At 32.4% G+C, this 15,413-nt stretch overlaps 2 protein-coding genes across 3 annotated transcripts in view; both read left to right on the top strand.

The window, feature by feature from the left end:
- LOC145331048 (uncharacterized) overlaps nt 1-15,413 on the top strand; it is a 456,415-nt gene that overhangs the window by 122,958 nt on the left and 318,044 nt on the right. The gene's annotated exons all lie outside the window — the stretch shown is intronic.
- On the top strand, nt 4,835-10,060 carry LOC145331053 (uncharacterized). Its single transcript, XM_080175668.1, has 8 exons — nt 4,835-4,918; nt 5,744-5,800; nt 6,138-6,307; nt 6,556-6,675; nt 7,698-7,781; nt 8,722-8,793; nt 9,141-9,316; nt 9,914-10,060. The coding sequence occupies exons 3-7, from the start codon at nt 6,141-6,143 to the stop codon at nt 9,142-9,144; spliced, it is 447 nt and encodes a 148-aa protein (XP_080031794.1). The 5' UTR covers nt 4,835-4,918; nt 5,744-5,800; nt 6,138-6,140; the 3' UTR covers nt 9,145-9,316; nt 9,914-10,060.

Genomic DNA, 15,413 nt, shown 5'->3' with positions numbered 1-15,413 from the left:
CTATCATGTCAATAATCTGGCTGTCTATTTTGTGTGATTCTATATAGGTATATGAATATTTATTTATCTTTCAAATATTTCTATCTATCTACCTATCTAATAATCTATCTATTTATCTGATATAATGATAAAAAGTGTACTTTTTGATAAGGTTAAAGTTGCTTTTTATAACTTGCTATGTGTCATTCATGAATAAATTTGTAATTTAAAAGTACATTTGATACCACGGAGAGGTCAATGGATGCTATCTTTTCTTTCCTAACCTCAACTTGTATGTTTGACTTCTGTCTTTTGTAGCATTGGCAGTTGAATATTAGAGAGACGAAAGTAATCAATTATAGTCTTATAATGTTTCTCATATTTTTATACATTAAAGAGGGACCTATTTAATTTCAAGAAAATATGTTTTTTTTTAATTCTTCTCTTTTAAGACACAATCTTCTGCTTTTCTGCATTTGATTTTATAAAAGTTTTCAAAGATTACATGATTTAAATGGATTAAGATTACCGAATTTATGTCCGTATTGAAGGATTTTTATAACATTTACACTACATAACAATGAATAAAGCGTCTAGCCCTTTTTAGTTATCATGTAAAATAGCAAGAAAATATTTAAATTATATAGACCAATTCTGATCGATAAAGTGATTAGGTTTTTTTGTTTGTCAACAACCACTCCACAACCCCTGGACAGGTCTAATACTCATTTTAGATGACCTTTATATAGTTCATGGGATGGTTTTAGGCTATTATTATGTTAAATGTTTTTATTTCGGAAAGTTAGTCGTTCGGACATACCTACCTTTATAAGTTGTTGATAAGGTATGATAATAAAAATAAGTTTGCTATTTTAACCTCTAAATGTTCTATTGAGTTATGTGGACGTTTTTCTTTTTATATGAGTAAGATGTGTGTTCTATATAGCACATATCCCCTCCCTAGTTTTGACCTTTATATAATTCACAGTTAAATAAAACCAGGGGTGAAGGGATAAGTGACTGGAGGATAAATTATACCTCCTATTATTTCTTTTGTTGTATATTATACCTTTGAGAAATAAGAAGAGAGTTTTCTTGACTTTTTTTTAGATGCCAATATCATTTTCTTCCCAAAATTTTTTTTTCAGGGTAAAGAAAATTTCAGATACAGGACCCTTCCACAATTAAATTACTGCAATTAGAATACTGCCTTTGGTAGAAAGAAAATTTTTGGACGGCAGTGTATTTAGTATACAAATATCTTTCTGTATATAAAGTATTCCTGCCATTTTTCGGTAAATGAATGTTTTTAATATTATTGGGAAGGTGGGGGATTGTTTATTCCAATAAATTCAATATCATTTTCGATGTTGGAGTGGTTATAATTACTATTTGGGGGAAGAAAGAGATGTAGACCCAGGTTCTACGAAATACCAGAAAAAAAAATCGTTTTACCAGAAAAGTGGTAAAGCTGGTCAACCTGGTAAAATATACCAGTTTCGTGGTAAATTTTACCAGCAAAAATTTTAGCCAAAAAATTAGTCAAATTTTACCATTTTTTTTGTAAAATTTGACGAAACAAAAAAACCCGTTTTTGGTGTTTTAAATAAAAAACAGCTCTTCATAATCAGTTGTAGTACTTTAAAATAATGACTTCTATACAATGAAGCCTAAATTTAAATTTTTTTTTTTTTTTTTAATTTTACCACTTTTGGAAGTTTTACCAAAAATGTGGTCAATTTTACAACTCTATTTTTCAGGTTAAGTCCGAATTTTCGGACTTAGACAAAAAAACGCAATTTGGTCAATTTTTACCAAAAAATTGGTAAAATTTGACAAGGTATTTTTTTAGGCTAAGTCCAGATTTTTGGACTTTGCCAAAAAAAATGAACTTGGTAAAATTTGACCAACTTTTTGGTAAAAATTGACAAGGTAAATTTTTAGGCTAAGTCCAAATTTTTGGACTTTGCCAAAAAAAAAAACTTTGTAAAATTTGACCAACTTTTTGGTAAAAATTGACAAGGTAAATTTTTAGGCTAAGTCCAGATTTTTGGACTTTGCCAAAAAAAAAAACTTGGTAAAATTTGACCAACTTTTTGGTAAAAATTGACAAGGTAAATTTTTAGGCTAAGTCCAAATTTTTGGACTTTAACAAAAAAAAAAACTTGGTAAAATTTGACCAACTTTTTGGTAAAAATTTTTACTTTTTATTGAATTTTTTCGCATAAAAGAAGCTAACTTTTTTTTAAAACCTTGAAAATTATTTCATCATTTCTTTTAAAACATCCTCCCGCATCATCAAAAATATATCAAATTTAATATTTACTTATTTGAGCTAGCTTCATACGAATTAAAATTAAAAGAAAAAAAATCCAGGGTGTGTTTACGCAGATGTGCCGTGTGCATTTGAATTTATCGACTTTTCATCTTTAATATAAATATAAGCTTTCGTATATTCCCCTGAATGTTTCTAAAAGAAAGACAGAGATTTCGAATTATAGAGTAATTAATTTCGCTACAAAACTTATTTTTTAAGTTTTGAAATTTATGGCACCTCTGTGCGCGCATGCGCACTATGGATAAGCTTATGATTATTTGAATATAGAGTGCCAAAAATAATTATTAGTTTTGATTCAATTTAATCAAATATTTTGAATCAAGAAGTAAATTACTACTCAATTTTCTCTAAATATTTAAATTTGTAGAATTTACAAGGAAGATTTTTTTTAAGCAAGATGTTTAAAAATGTGGCAAAATTGTGGAACAACAATGTTTCATGATTTCTATATTTATGTTGTCTTTGCCAACCGGAAATACCACCGAGATGGGTTTTTAAAAGATGAATGCCACATTTTTTCGGCGTTTTTTAGACATTGATTGATTGAACGTTGACGATAGAATTTCAAACAGAGTATATAACATAAAAATACTGAATTTTAAATTATTTTTTTAGCAATTTTTCTAATGTCTAACACAGCTCTAAAAAGATGCATTAATTAATATGCAGCAAAAATGGATTGAAGATAATCTTTTTTTTTCTATGAAGGCCGTACCATCAAAAGCGAAATAATTAAATAAATCATTGTATACTCTTTTAGATTTCGCGAATGTCGCGCTTGTTATTCATAGCTTAAAAAATGTCGAAAAAACGCGGCAATATCTTTTAAGAACCCGGCCGGAAATAGATTCTTATATGGATCATATATGGTTAACAACTATATATATATTTAAATATTTTTTTTAATATTGAATGCACTATATTTTTTTATATTCTATCGAATATATATTTTATATGTCATTACAAAACTATATTACATTTAATATTAACATTAAAAAAAAAAAACATCAATTTAAACTTTCGTAACCCTGTATTGGCTTCAGAAGAACAGTTCTACAGAAACCACGGTACACGTTTGAGCTAACCAGCATTGCTCTGCCTAGGCTTTAATTAGAAAGGCCAGGGTATTATTAGTGGTTGAAAAGTTTGTACATTATTATTACAGGTATTGTGTCTTTAAAGGGACTGTGAACGTAAATTTTTCTCATCTTAACATTATCTTATTCATAATATCTCACAGATAGAGCAAAACGCGCTTTTGTTTGCTTAAAAAACGGCTTTTTCCGACGATTTTTATAAGGTACAGGGAAAGGAAGAAATTTTTCGTATTATATAAAATGTCCATTAAATTGTTTTTTTGGTATTATCCTCTTAGAAATTTTTTTTTCAATATTGAAAAATTTGAAAACAAAGAGTTTCCAGTATGGCTTTGAAACCGATAAATATCCCCTGGATTAAAAATGGTTCTGGGCCATACTGAAAAATTACGTATTACAGACAATTTTCTATGAACAATAGTCTAGAAATTATATTATCAATACCAGCTTTGTTAGGCCAGTCCTTTGGCCCCTCGGGGCTAACAAAATTGCTATTGATCTGAAAATTTCTCATTTTACCAGTCGCGGAAAGCTGTCTATAATACGACGCGATAAATAAAATCAGAGACAAAAATACCATTTTTAGATAAAAAGTATACTTTATACCTACCTACACACTTAAATAAAAATAGCCTATTTATATTTAATTTGTTCTTAGATCTTTAGTTAATAGTTATCTATGCTTATCAGGGAGGACACCCTTGGAGGAAGGTTGACCCAGGCCATCTTCCAGACCCTCATTGTCACATGGATCAAGGCTAATCTCTATGTTGTTGTGTCCTGTGAACTTTGGGATCAGTTTCTAGAGGTAATGTTAGCTATACTATAATTAAGATAACCTGCAGAAATAGATATTTTATTACTTGGATGTTACACTAGATTTTTATTTTCTCTAATAAAGTAAAACTCCCAGTGGGCTAAAATGACGATAACCCTAATTCGCCCCCTTTACTCCATTCCGTCCCGTCCTACTGGATAAACAAACTGACCATTGAATGAGTTTCATGTTAGCAACCTAAATTGACTTCAATTTTTCCACTGTCATCAATATCCACGTATATTCTATATTCCATAATGTTTTATTTGTTCTACAGTACAGGAATCAGATCTATTTGCCAATCGTCCTAAAGACAACCAATGGTTGATTGTACGTCAAGCTTTTAATTTTAAGAGGGATAAAATGAGGGATTTCAAAGGTTTGAGGTTGGTAATCTAATATATTTTTTTTTAATTTTGAAGGGAAACAAATAAGGGGTTTTACGGGTTGAGTGGAGTTAACACCCTTTAAGCCCCACCCTTTAAAATCTGTATCAAGAATTAAAAATGAAGTTTGGGGACGAATTTTTGCTTCATTAATTTAGATGAATTATTTTTCCACCAACTTTTCTACTTGTCAAAATAAGTTCGTTTGTTTTAGGTTTTGAGTGGACTAACTTTATGGGAAGAATTAATCCGGGAGTGGTTTAAGACTATGGAAACCCTTACCAGAGTGTTAGCTAGACAGGTATATTATTTTTTTAATGTTTTTTCCATTAAAGTTTATAAAAATAATCGATATATTATTACTGGGATGTTGTACCACATTTTCATTTACTCTGATAAGGAGATGCTCACAGCTGGCTAAAATAAAGATACCCCCCTTCTTTAAACCCAATCCTTACCCTACTACTGGTTGAACAAACTGACCAATAAACGAATTTCATGTTAGCAAGCTAAAATAACGACAATTTTTTCCCCCTGTCGTAATATCCACGTATATTCTACATTCATTAGAGTAGGTGGTATTATCCTTGCCTGCCTAGCCGCAGCGCTCGGCTCCCTAGCCTAAAACCTAACCTAACCTAAAATACTTGTTCGTCGGTAGTCGGGGGGGGGGGGGGGGGGGGTACAAAATTGAAAAAAATTGAAAAAAAAATTATAATTATAAAGATGTAATTTTGTTAATAATCATTAATGATGTGGATCAATTTATCGGGGATTGCCTTATCCCTTAAAATCCTTGAAGTTTTACCAACAAAATTCCGTTTGTCCCACTGTCTTATTTGAGAGCTTTACTCTCATAAACGTTATCATTGTTATTTTGTGGAAGGGAATTATGTTTTTTGTAAACGCGAAGCTTTTCTATAATTAGTGTTGGATGGCCGGTCTGTATGGACGAAACTCATAGCTATTATCATTAATTCAAGCATGTAGGAATTGTCCTATCTATTTCAAACTTGTTACCTACTGATTATTTTGGTCTAGCTAAAAAGTATAAGGTTTCTACTTTTGTCGTATTTTTTTAGTTTCATACCTATAGTTTTTGATTATAACAAATTCTTTTATTTAGATTGTAAAGAAACAAGACCTCAGATCAGCATTTGAAACATAGGGGGCAGTTGAAGAAGTAAGTTACAGAAAAGTTTCGCAGCTTATATTTATCTTTGTAGATCTGTATAATAATACAAACAATATTTTGGTTTCTTTACAACAAAATGGCTGGGTGTTGCCACCCCCTTAAAAGTCAAGGCTTGCCTTCACCTTTTCATTACTTGAATTTTTTGTTTGAAACTTTCACTACTGCTTTTAGTTAGGTTTAGGGAGATCAAGAAGGGTTTAGAATATTCCACAAGGGTAGGAGGTATTTTTAAGTTATAGGGAATTGTTTTGATTTATTTTTACCTTATTGTTATTAAACAAACTTCAGGTCTTGAAGTTATTTTTACTTCACTTTATTTTTTAAGGAAATGAACGGTACATTATATGCCGGTGAACGGCTGAGAGTGGAAATATCCCGGGGACGAGGCAGGGAACGTGGAGGCGGAGGTGATAGGGGGCGCAGTTCTTACAGAGGTAGAGGCCGGGGTGGGGGCGGGGATAGGTATGAAAGACGCAGCCCCCCACATTACTCTAGGAAAGTTTTTGTTTTAAAAAGTAAAAGTTAGAAAATCTTTAGGTAGGCCTATTTATTAAATGTAACGTTTAAAAGCAATGCATTTTTTGTAATTTCGCCATGGACTGACGTACAGTTTTGTTATAAAGTTGCTGCGCTAATAAAACAGCAGTACCTAAGATAAAAAAATTTAAAATTAATCTTCCAAAATACTTACTAAAAATCATCGAATTTTTTTTTTTCAAAATGAAAACATTTAAAAATAACAGAGGTGGCTCTAGAGGAAGGGGAGGTGATAAGGGTGGCTTTAGAGGCAGAGACCGTGGAGGGGACAGGGGTGGTTTCAGAGGACGTGGTGGCAGAGGGGGTGGTAGATCCCCTCCACCAAGGTAAAATTTTAAATTTTAAGATTAGTTTAGATATTGCTAGCGGCTGCGGCCCTAGCATTTAGGGGCTCTGTATTAAAAAGGATAGATAGGGGACAGAAATATAGTCTAAAACCATTCCGTGTCATATGAGAAGCTTTCCTACCTATAAAGGAGAACTCAATCGGTTTAGTAGTTATCGAAATCTTAAGCTAAAGACAAAGAACCTTTTTACTTTAAACAATTTAGTATATAAACAAAATATATTAGTGTAATTTCCAAATTTGCTAACTTTAAATGCCTACCATCTCTTTTATTGCTTTATTAAAGATTTTCTTATCCCTTTATATCTCTGACATTATACTGTTAGGTATTAGTTTTAGATGGACATTACAAGAATTGATTGATTAAAATAATCCTTAAATAAAAGTAACAGGATGTTTGTTTGTCTTCGTTTGTAGCGAAATATCTAGCGTACGTACACGTCTCTCCTCTACATTGAAGCTTATTGTATGTCTCGGAAAGGTTTTAATTTATACATGGATTTTTTTATAGGCCTAAGAAAAATTACCCCAAAAATTTTATTTTTTAAAAACTTTGAAAAATTAAAATTCAAGGTAGTGGGTCGGCTCTTTCCCAGCCCCCCCCCCCCTCCCCACACCTTTCACATTGCAAAAAAAATGGGTGTTGTTTTTTGCTTAATGGTGTGATTGATAATTTAAATTGAAACTTGGAAGAATCTACCTATTAAGATTTAAAATAACTCTTATATGCATCATCCTATTATATAAAGCAGTAAGACTTTTTTTCTAAATAACTACTGATCCGATTGGGTTCTCTATTTTAGGTAGGCATCACATAGGTCCTGAGTTGGTTTTATTCTATTTTCTGATCATATTTAAGCCTTAAGATGGATTTTTTTTACTTTTTCTATTGAAACTAAAATAAAAAAATGTTGGGATCTATTTCAACTCACCACTAACTCAAGTGCCCCTAGAGGCCTCTAGGGGCTTAGTTACTATTGACCATACACTGTATTATCTTAGGTTGCGGCGGAAACCGGCTCCGATGCTGTACATCCTGGCTATGGATTTCTCTCCGAGAATGTCGAGTTTGCTAATCTTTGCCAGGTAAATGCAGGGAGGGAGGGGACAATGGGCTGTTAACTACACGTGTCCCCAAACTTTTATAATAACGTATTCTTATTCGTTGGCTTAACAACTTTGGGGATTAAGTGATCCCTGATTGGTTGGTACATTAAGTTGAGTGTCCAAACGTATCAACCACAAAAGGTAATCTATGTACGGGGTAATTTTGTGTATCATCAATGGGGTTGTACATGTACAGTACATCAATTTGTCGACCATTGTCTTATCCCTTAAGATTCTTGGGTAAATGGATATATTATTACCTGGATGTTACACCAGTTTTTCATGTACTCTAATAAAGCGGTACTCACAGCGGGCTAAAATAAAGATACACCCTTATTCCTCCCTTACAACACCCCCTTACCTCCTTCTGGGTAAACGATCTGACCAATATATGAAGTCCATGTTAGGAACCTAAATTCATGACAACAAATTTCCATGATATGTCATTAATAATATCCACGTGTATTTTATATCCCTGGACAGGTAATATTTTCCATTTGACTGCAGGGAGGGAGTGGATATTAGACTGGAAGTTATACTGGTACCCAAAGTTTTATAAACACGTTAGCTCACAACTTTAAATCTTGATTGGTTCATTCAAACTAGCAGTGTCTGAACTAATCTAAGGTGTTGTTTTGTTCAATATATTTGGGGATTTATATATGTATATTTCGTTCATTATCTTGTCCACGGTCATTAGTGTGAGGAATGGGGTTGACAACACACCCCTTAAAATTAAAATTATGTAGATTCCCCCCCCCCCCGTTTTTTAAAAACCTCTAAGATTACATCCCTTCCCGTAAAAACCCTGTGCACGCCACTGTACTGCTTACGTTTTTTTCTGGTTAATTTCAAGAATGTAATATTATATTAATAAGAATGATACCTACCTTTTAATTTAAATTTTTTTTTTTATCAGGAGAAAGGAGTTATATTTGTTGGTCCACCGTCCACTGCCATTAGAGATATGGGTATCAAGTCTACATCTAAGGTAAATGATAGAGTAGCTACTCAGGAACTTATTTTGGTTGATTTCAAGTAGAAAAAAATAACACTCTATACTATACCGGAGTAACAGGATGTCTGTTCATTTGTCCTGTACGATCTCAATCTTCTGGTCTTCCATAATTTTCAGGGAATGTTTATGCTGTTTTTTTGGCGGGGGGGGGGGGGGTATGACACCGCTTCTTGGAAAAATGACCTCGAATATTTTCATTGGTAAAAACCCTCCAACCATCCTCTTTTAAGACGAAACACAAGTAGGCTCTAGGAAAAGCAACTGTGTATTTAAAAGAAGTCTGTCGTTACAATTTTTCTAATATTTAACCTGTTTTTTAGATGATCATGGAAGCCGCTAACGTACCTGTAATCCACGGTTACCACGGAGAGGACCAGAGCCTGGACACCTTGAAGGCGGAGGCAGACAAGATCGGGTTCCCTGTTATGATGCCGAGTAGTATGGACACAGCATGTTCTTGTTAGCCAGGGATGTTGTTACTGCTTATGTTTTCCAGGTAAGCTTTCCCTTTATTTTTTCTCGTTCTGCGTTTTCAAAGATGTTTAGTTAGATAAGTTTGCTGATTTTTTTGCCACGTGTCAAGATGCCTGTAGGAAATGAATGAGGGGGGAGAGGGGGAGTCGAACCTACACACTTTTATTTTTGCTTTCAAAAGAAAAAATTTAGGTGTGAGAGTAAGGGGGGGGGGGGAAGTTCTGACACATTTGCGTAAACAGCGAGTATAGGCTTTATCTTTGGGACGGACGGACGGACGGACGGACAGACGGACGGACAGACATCGTTCTACTTTGTATTATAGATTAGATATTTAGTAGGGAGGGATGGGACATTGGGCTGTAAATTACACTAGCCCCCAAAGTTTTCAAATAACATTTTCTTATTCTTTGGCCTAACAACCTTGGGTACTTTTATTGATTTTTTATTGGTTGGTTCATTAAGTTGAGTGTCCTAACATTTCAATCACTTATTGTAATCTACAGAAGGGGTAACGATGTGTATCATCATTAGAGATGAACATCAATTTATCAGCCATTGTCTTATCCCTTTATATCCCTGTAATTATCTAATTAACTAATGAGCAATTTTATTCCAGGTTGAATATCAGTGATACCGAGGTCGAATGGGGCCGGTGCCCAGCAAATCCAGGAGGTTGCGCAACAGTTTTCGCGGCCAGAGCAGTAGAATCAAGAAAAATATGTTTAAGTGTTGTTTCAATCAATAAAGATAATAATGAAAACAATTTTTTTTTTATTTTTGCGTTTTGTGTACAAGCGAGGTTTTTCTATAATTAAGGTCGTTTTTTACCACTTTCTCGTGATTTTTACCACCCGTTTTTACCACAATTATTGGTAAATTTTTACCATATTTACCCTATTTCTGGTAAAATTTTACCAGTTTAGGGCAAAAATATTACCAGGTGTTGAACAGTTTTACCACTTTTTCGGTAAAATCTACCAGAAATTTGCGGTAAATTTTACCAAAAAAGTGGTAAAAATTGGTCAAAATCTGGTATAAATTTGCGTCCTAAAATGGTAATATTTTACCGGAAATCTGGTAAAATTTTACCGATAATTGTGGTAAAAATCGATGGTAAAAAGCGTCTCGCTATACCACAAAAAGTGTTTTTACCACGGTTACGGTAAAATTTTACCACCTTTTAAATCGTATAGGCTGGTAAAATTTTACCATAAAAGTGGTAAAAACTAGGTTTTTTTATGGTATTAATTCCGTCCTGGGGATTGTTTTTTTTTATCCCACAATATTCTATAGTTTCAATCAAAGAGTGGGGAGGGGGATGTGTTTTAATATAATAAATTAATAACATTTTTATTAAATACAAGTTTTAATTTTTGAGTGCTAAGCTTAGATATTGTTGGGGGAAGGAAAGTTGTGTAGATTGTCCTAACCTTTCCTTGCGTATTGTAAAGCCTCAATAATTGATTGTTTTAATATTATTGGGGAGGGTATATTTATTCAAACCCATGTTCTTTCCATCGCTATAGGTTTGAATATATGATAGTTTTTAATATTATTGTATATAGGAATTACATTCCCTGCTGTTTATTTCCTTATATGAATGCTAAAAGTGGATAAATTTTCTATAATAAAAAAAAACAAGCTAAAAATGTAATACAATGATGAACGGTATTTTAATGCGAATCCCCTAATTATAAAAAGAATATCTTTTTTGAAAACTAGAATTATTGGAAACTGTTAGTTTGTACAACCCAGTCAAAATTCAATAAGATGTTATTATATTTTTCTTCCTTCATATAAGATGCCTAGCTGTAATACTCATTGATAGATATGTCAGCTAATTTAAGTTCTGTTCCTTTTTTCTTACTAAAATTTTCCAATCTAAAAGAAACATTTTTGTATGATTTTTACAAAAGGAAATATTTTAAGGATCTTTTACTATGTCCATGGTTTGAATCCTGATATACAAGGCGTAGTCTGTAACATTTAGTAGCTAATAACAAATATTCATATGCTATTTCCTATTTAGATAGGTATAGATAGATAGATAGATAAATAGATAAATAGGTAGATAGATAGGCAGGCAGGAAGGCAGGCCTGAAGACAGATATACAGACAGACAAATAGACAGACAGACAGACAAAAAGACAGATAGATAGACAGAAAGACAGACAGACAGAAAAACAGAAAGAAAGACAAACATAAATACAGACAGAAAGACAGACAGAAAAGCAGAAAGATAGACAGACAGAAAGACAGATAGACAGAAAAACAGAAAGAAAGACAGAAATAAATACAGACAGAAAGACAGACAGAAAAGCAGAAAGAAAGACAGACAGATGGACAGACAGATGGACAGACAGAAAGAAAGATAGACAGAAAGACAGACAGAAAGACAGACAGAAAGACAGACAGACAGACAGAAAGACAGACAGAAAGACAGACAGACAGAAAGACAGACAGAAAGACAGACAGAAAGACAGACAGAAAGACAGACAGAAAGACAGAAAGAAAGACAAGTCAGAAAGACATTAACCTAACCCTATAGTGTTTAAAACTGATTAATTTATGACATAATCTGTGCTAATTTTAGGTAAGTTTGTCAGCAATGCTATAAATTCATCAAGTAAAGGTGTCCCTTAGAAATTGCAACAAAATATATTAAAAACATGCAAATTAAAATATTTTTGGTACAAAATAATATTTTTTTTTATACAACGAAAAACAAATTTGCCTCAAAAAAGGAAAGAGAAATGCTATATTAATTAACTTTTACTCCCCCTTTGACTTTTGTATTTATAAAATGATCATTATTTAGACAAATGTATCGCTTATCGCTAAAAGTACAATATTTTACAAAGATTAAGGCCAGAAATTACTAAAAGTTTTTCTTTAAAAAGATATTCTAAGTAATTATAAAAAGATTTAATGTTTATAACTAACTATATTTTACAAAACAGGTGTTCCGTTAAATCCGCAGAATTCATCACAATATCAAATCATCACAAATGAAAATGACAGATTGTCACTTGAACTTTCATACATTCTAATCATTAAACATCGCACAAATTTTTTTGAGATTATAATTTATGGAAGTTTTTCTTAGGAGGCTGGAGTTACTCTCCTCCAAAATATTTAAAAACCTATTATGTATCAATAGGAAGCTTCTTTTAAACAATGAGCATATCAAATTAGCATTTTATGAGATTAATTTGCTACAGACAGATGGAAATCCTATGCGAATATGACATTATGTGGATGTAATGGCCCACCTATAAAAGACTATAAAAACTAACAGATAACTATAACTATAAAGTTCACAATAATGCAGGAATAGGACAATTGATATTCAAATAATCTTTCCTTATCCAGAAGAAGAATCTAGGTTCATTGAGTAAAAGAAAATAAGTATTTTAGGCAAATTGTTTTATTTTCTGCATACTTGATTAACGCTAATGCCAAATACATTGAGAAAGAAAATTATAGTTACTGTTAATTTGATTTTTACACACAAAAAAAATATTTTTAATCTTTTATTGACTCATCTATGTATCCCTGGTTTCGTAATGGTAAAATTGTTAAAATGGCATTTGCGAAAATAATTTAAGCTTAATATTGCAAAAGTTATAATCTTAAAAACAGCTAATTTTGGGACTTGAAGAAAATTTGCAAAAATAAAGTTATTTACTTTTTTTATTGATATTATTAAATTACACCTTAAATAGATTATGAAAAAAGGTATACTATTAAATATTACAAATATAAAAAAGTTACCACTTTTTCTCGACAACCTTTGCAAATTATCGATGCATCGTCAATGCAGCCCAACTGAGCTGATTAGTAATTTCAATTTTGGCACCTTTAGTTAGTGCTAACAACTTGTACATTTTAAGTAGCAAAGCAATTCTAAAATTTGCCTGTAAATCCATCTGTAATGCGCTTTGTGATATATGTGATTTCTCGGCTAATATATAAGATAGACTGCTATTATACCCTGTTGGGTTTAGTTAGTTTTTGATAACATAAATTTTTCTATCTAGCTGTCTATAGTGCCCTAGCAAAATGGGGAGAGATGTCACCGCGTTTAACTAACATGTTCTATTGACGTCATAGCAGAGGGAAAGAGAAAGGTTAGGGGAGAAGAAACCCCCTAGAAAAGACAATCTTAATTATATAACATCACAAGAGTAAAACAGTAAAATGTACACTTCATAGGTTCAAAGTGTTGTTCATTATTTTAATTTCACATTAAAGAGAACTAGGACATTTAGGTTCATAAATACAAAAACAATCTTAATTTACAAAAGTTTCAGTTGTATTAATTAAGGGATTAAACAATGGACGTACATGCAAAAGTTGCCACTTCTGCAAGTCAAAATTATTGTTGTGAAACTTTTAACTTTGAAGCCAAGAAAAAAGATTTAATGAAAATACCCAAGGTTTCTAACCCAACTTATTAATCGAATTCATAAAACTTTGGGTACCCTTATGATTAGCAGTCCAACGACCCCTCCCTGCCCAATTGATAAATATCTTAATCAATTTGTATCATGTAAGTCATTTGTAAAAGAATATGATATCTCATTCGTTGGCTTCAAAACGTTGGATACTTTGGGTCTGGTCCCTTTCGTAACATCGCACCTTATACAGCGATTCTTCGTATTTTTCACAGTAGCTTTTCTCCTATTTCTAGCCCCTGCGGGGGGGGGGGCTTTAACCCTGTGGGGCAAACACCTAACCCAATGTAACCTAACCTATAAAAAGCCATTTTAAAAATACGACGAATCGCCCCTTATGGGGCGATGTTACGAAAGGGACTATTTCCGGTACTTTTACTAATTCTTGATTAGTTGGTTTAAAATGAAACCAAAAGTTTTAATCAGGATTGAGGATGAACACCAATTTATTGTCCATTGTCTTATTTCTTTAGATCCCTTGTGAAACATGGTATTTGGTCAAACCTAAAATATACACAAACGAACCAATCAACTTTCAGAGAAGCAATGCTTACACTATTTAACGAATTTGTTGATAAATTGAGGCAGAATTTCCTGTTAGCCTGCAGTTCTAAAATTATATCAACACATGACTGGGGTTAATATGTTATTTATATATATGTTAATAGTTTATTTGGATATTAGTTTTAAAAGTTATAGACAAAATTCGATAATATTTTATTAAATGCCAAATATATGAATATTTTATGTCAACACTATGCCATTATAGTTAACAGAAGATTTCGACAACCTATTAATCAACCAATTGCAATTATGACAATTAATATTTGTCATCATTTTAATTACTTTTCAATGACATAGTTTTAGGACAGAGGCAAATATTATGACTTACATCTTCCCTAGTTAAAAGATTAACTTCTATTCATTGCAAAACTAGCCTAAAACCTTCCAAGGAAAAACATGGTACTCAATAATTAGAACTGTGTATGAAGAGTGACTTCTCGGGACCTAGAAGAAGCTTCATTGTAAGGGACAGAGAGCCATATTGGTCCAGTGGAAACTTTACAAAGTGTCTAAACAATGTGGAGTCATAAAATGAGGGATTTTCTACCACTTTTTTTATGGGTTTTCTTTACCACGTCTCCTCTCATCCCTCATTTTTATGACGTAGCATGGCTGATTTTTTAGACACTTTGTAAATCTTCGTCCAACTTTTACCAAGATCATTTGATACATACATACGGATACTTGTCCCTCTACCTGATTTCTCTTGACTATCTTATTAATTATTTATCATTGGCATCTTTTGTTTCTTTTTCTTATCAATTATTATCAAACTCTTTCAATTGGGACAGTGTTACATCAATTTGAATCATGTAATGTTTTCACATTTTCTATTGCATATTTAATCCTACTTCATTATTAATTAATCAGATTGACCTAAAACTACCTTAATCCTAGTCTACCCCATATAATTGATAAATGTCTCATTCCCCAATGTCTTACCTGAAAAGGTACGTTCAGCATTTGTATTCCTTTTTAGGGGGAGGTTGTATCCCCTCCCCCACATTCCGTAAATTAAACAAAAACCTTTGAAAGACCAGTATTGATATTCCATTAAAAGCGACGACCTATCGGTTCAGCTGTTAGCGATGTATT

This window comes from Acartia tonsa, chromosome 11, assembly GCF_053477335.1.
Source record: "Acartia tonsa isolate MP-2025a chromosome 11, ASM5347733v1, whole genome shotgun sequence".
Classification (NCBI taxonomy): Eukaryota; Metazoa; Arthropoda; class Copepoda; order Calanoida; family Acartiidae; genus Acartia; species Acartia tonsa.
Note: the sequence above shows the minus strand (reverse complement) of the source record. Positions and strands in the feature narration are given on the sequence as shown.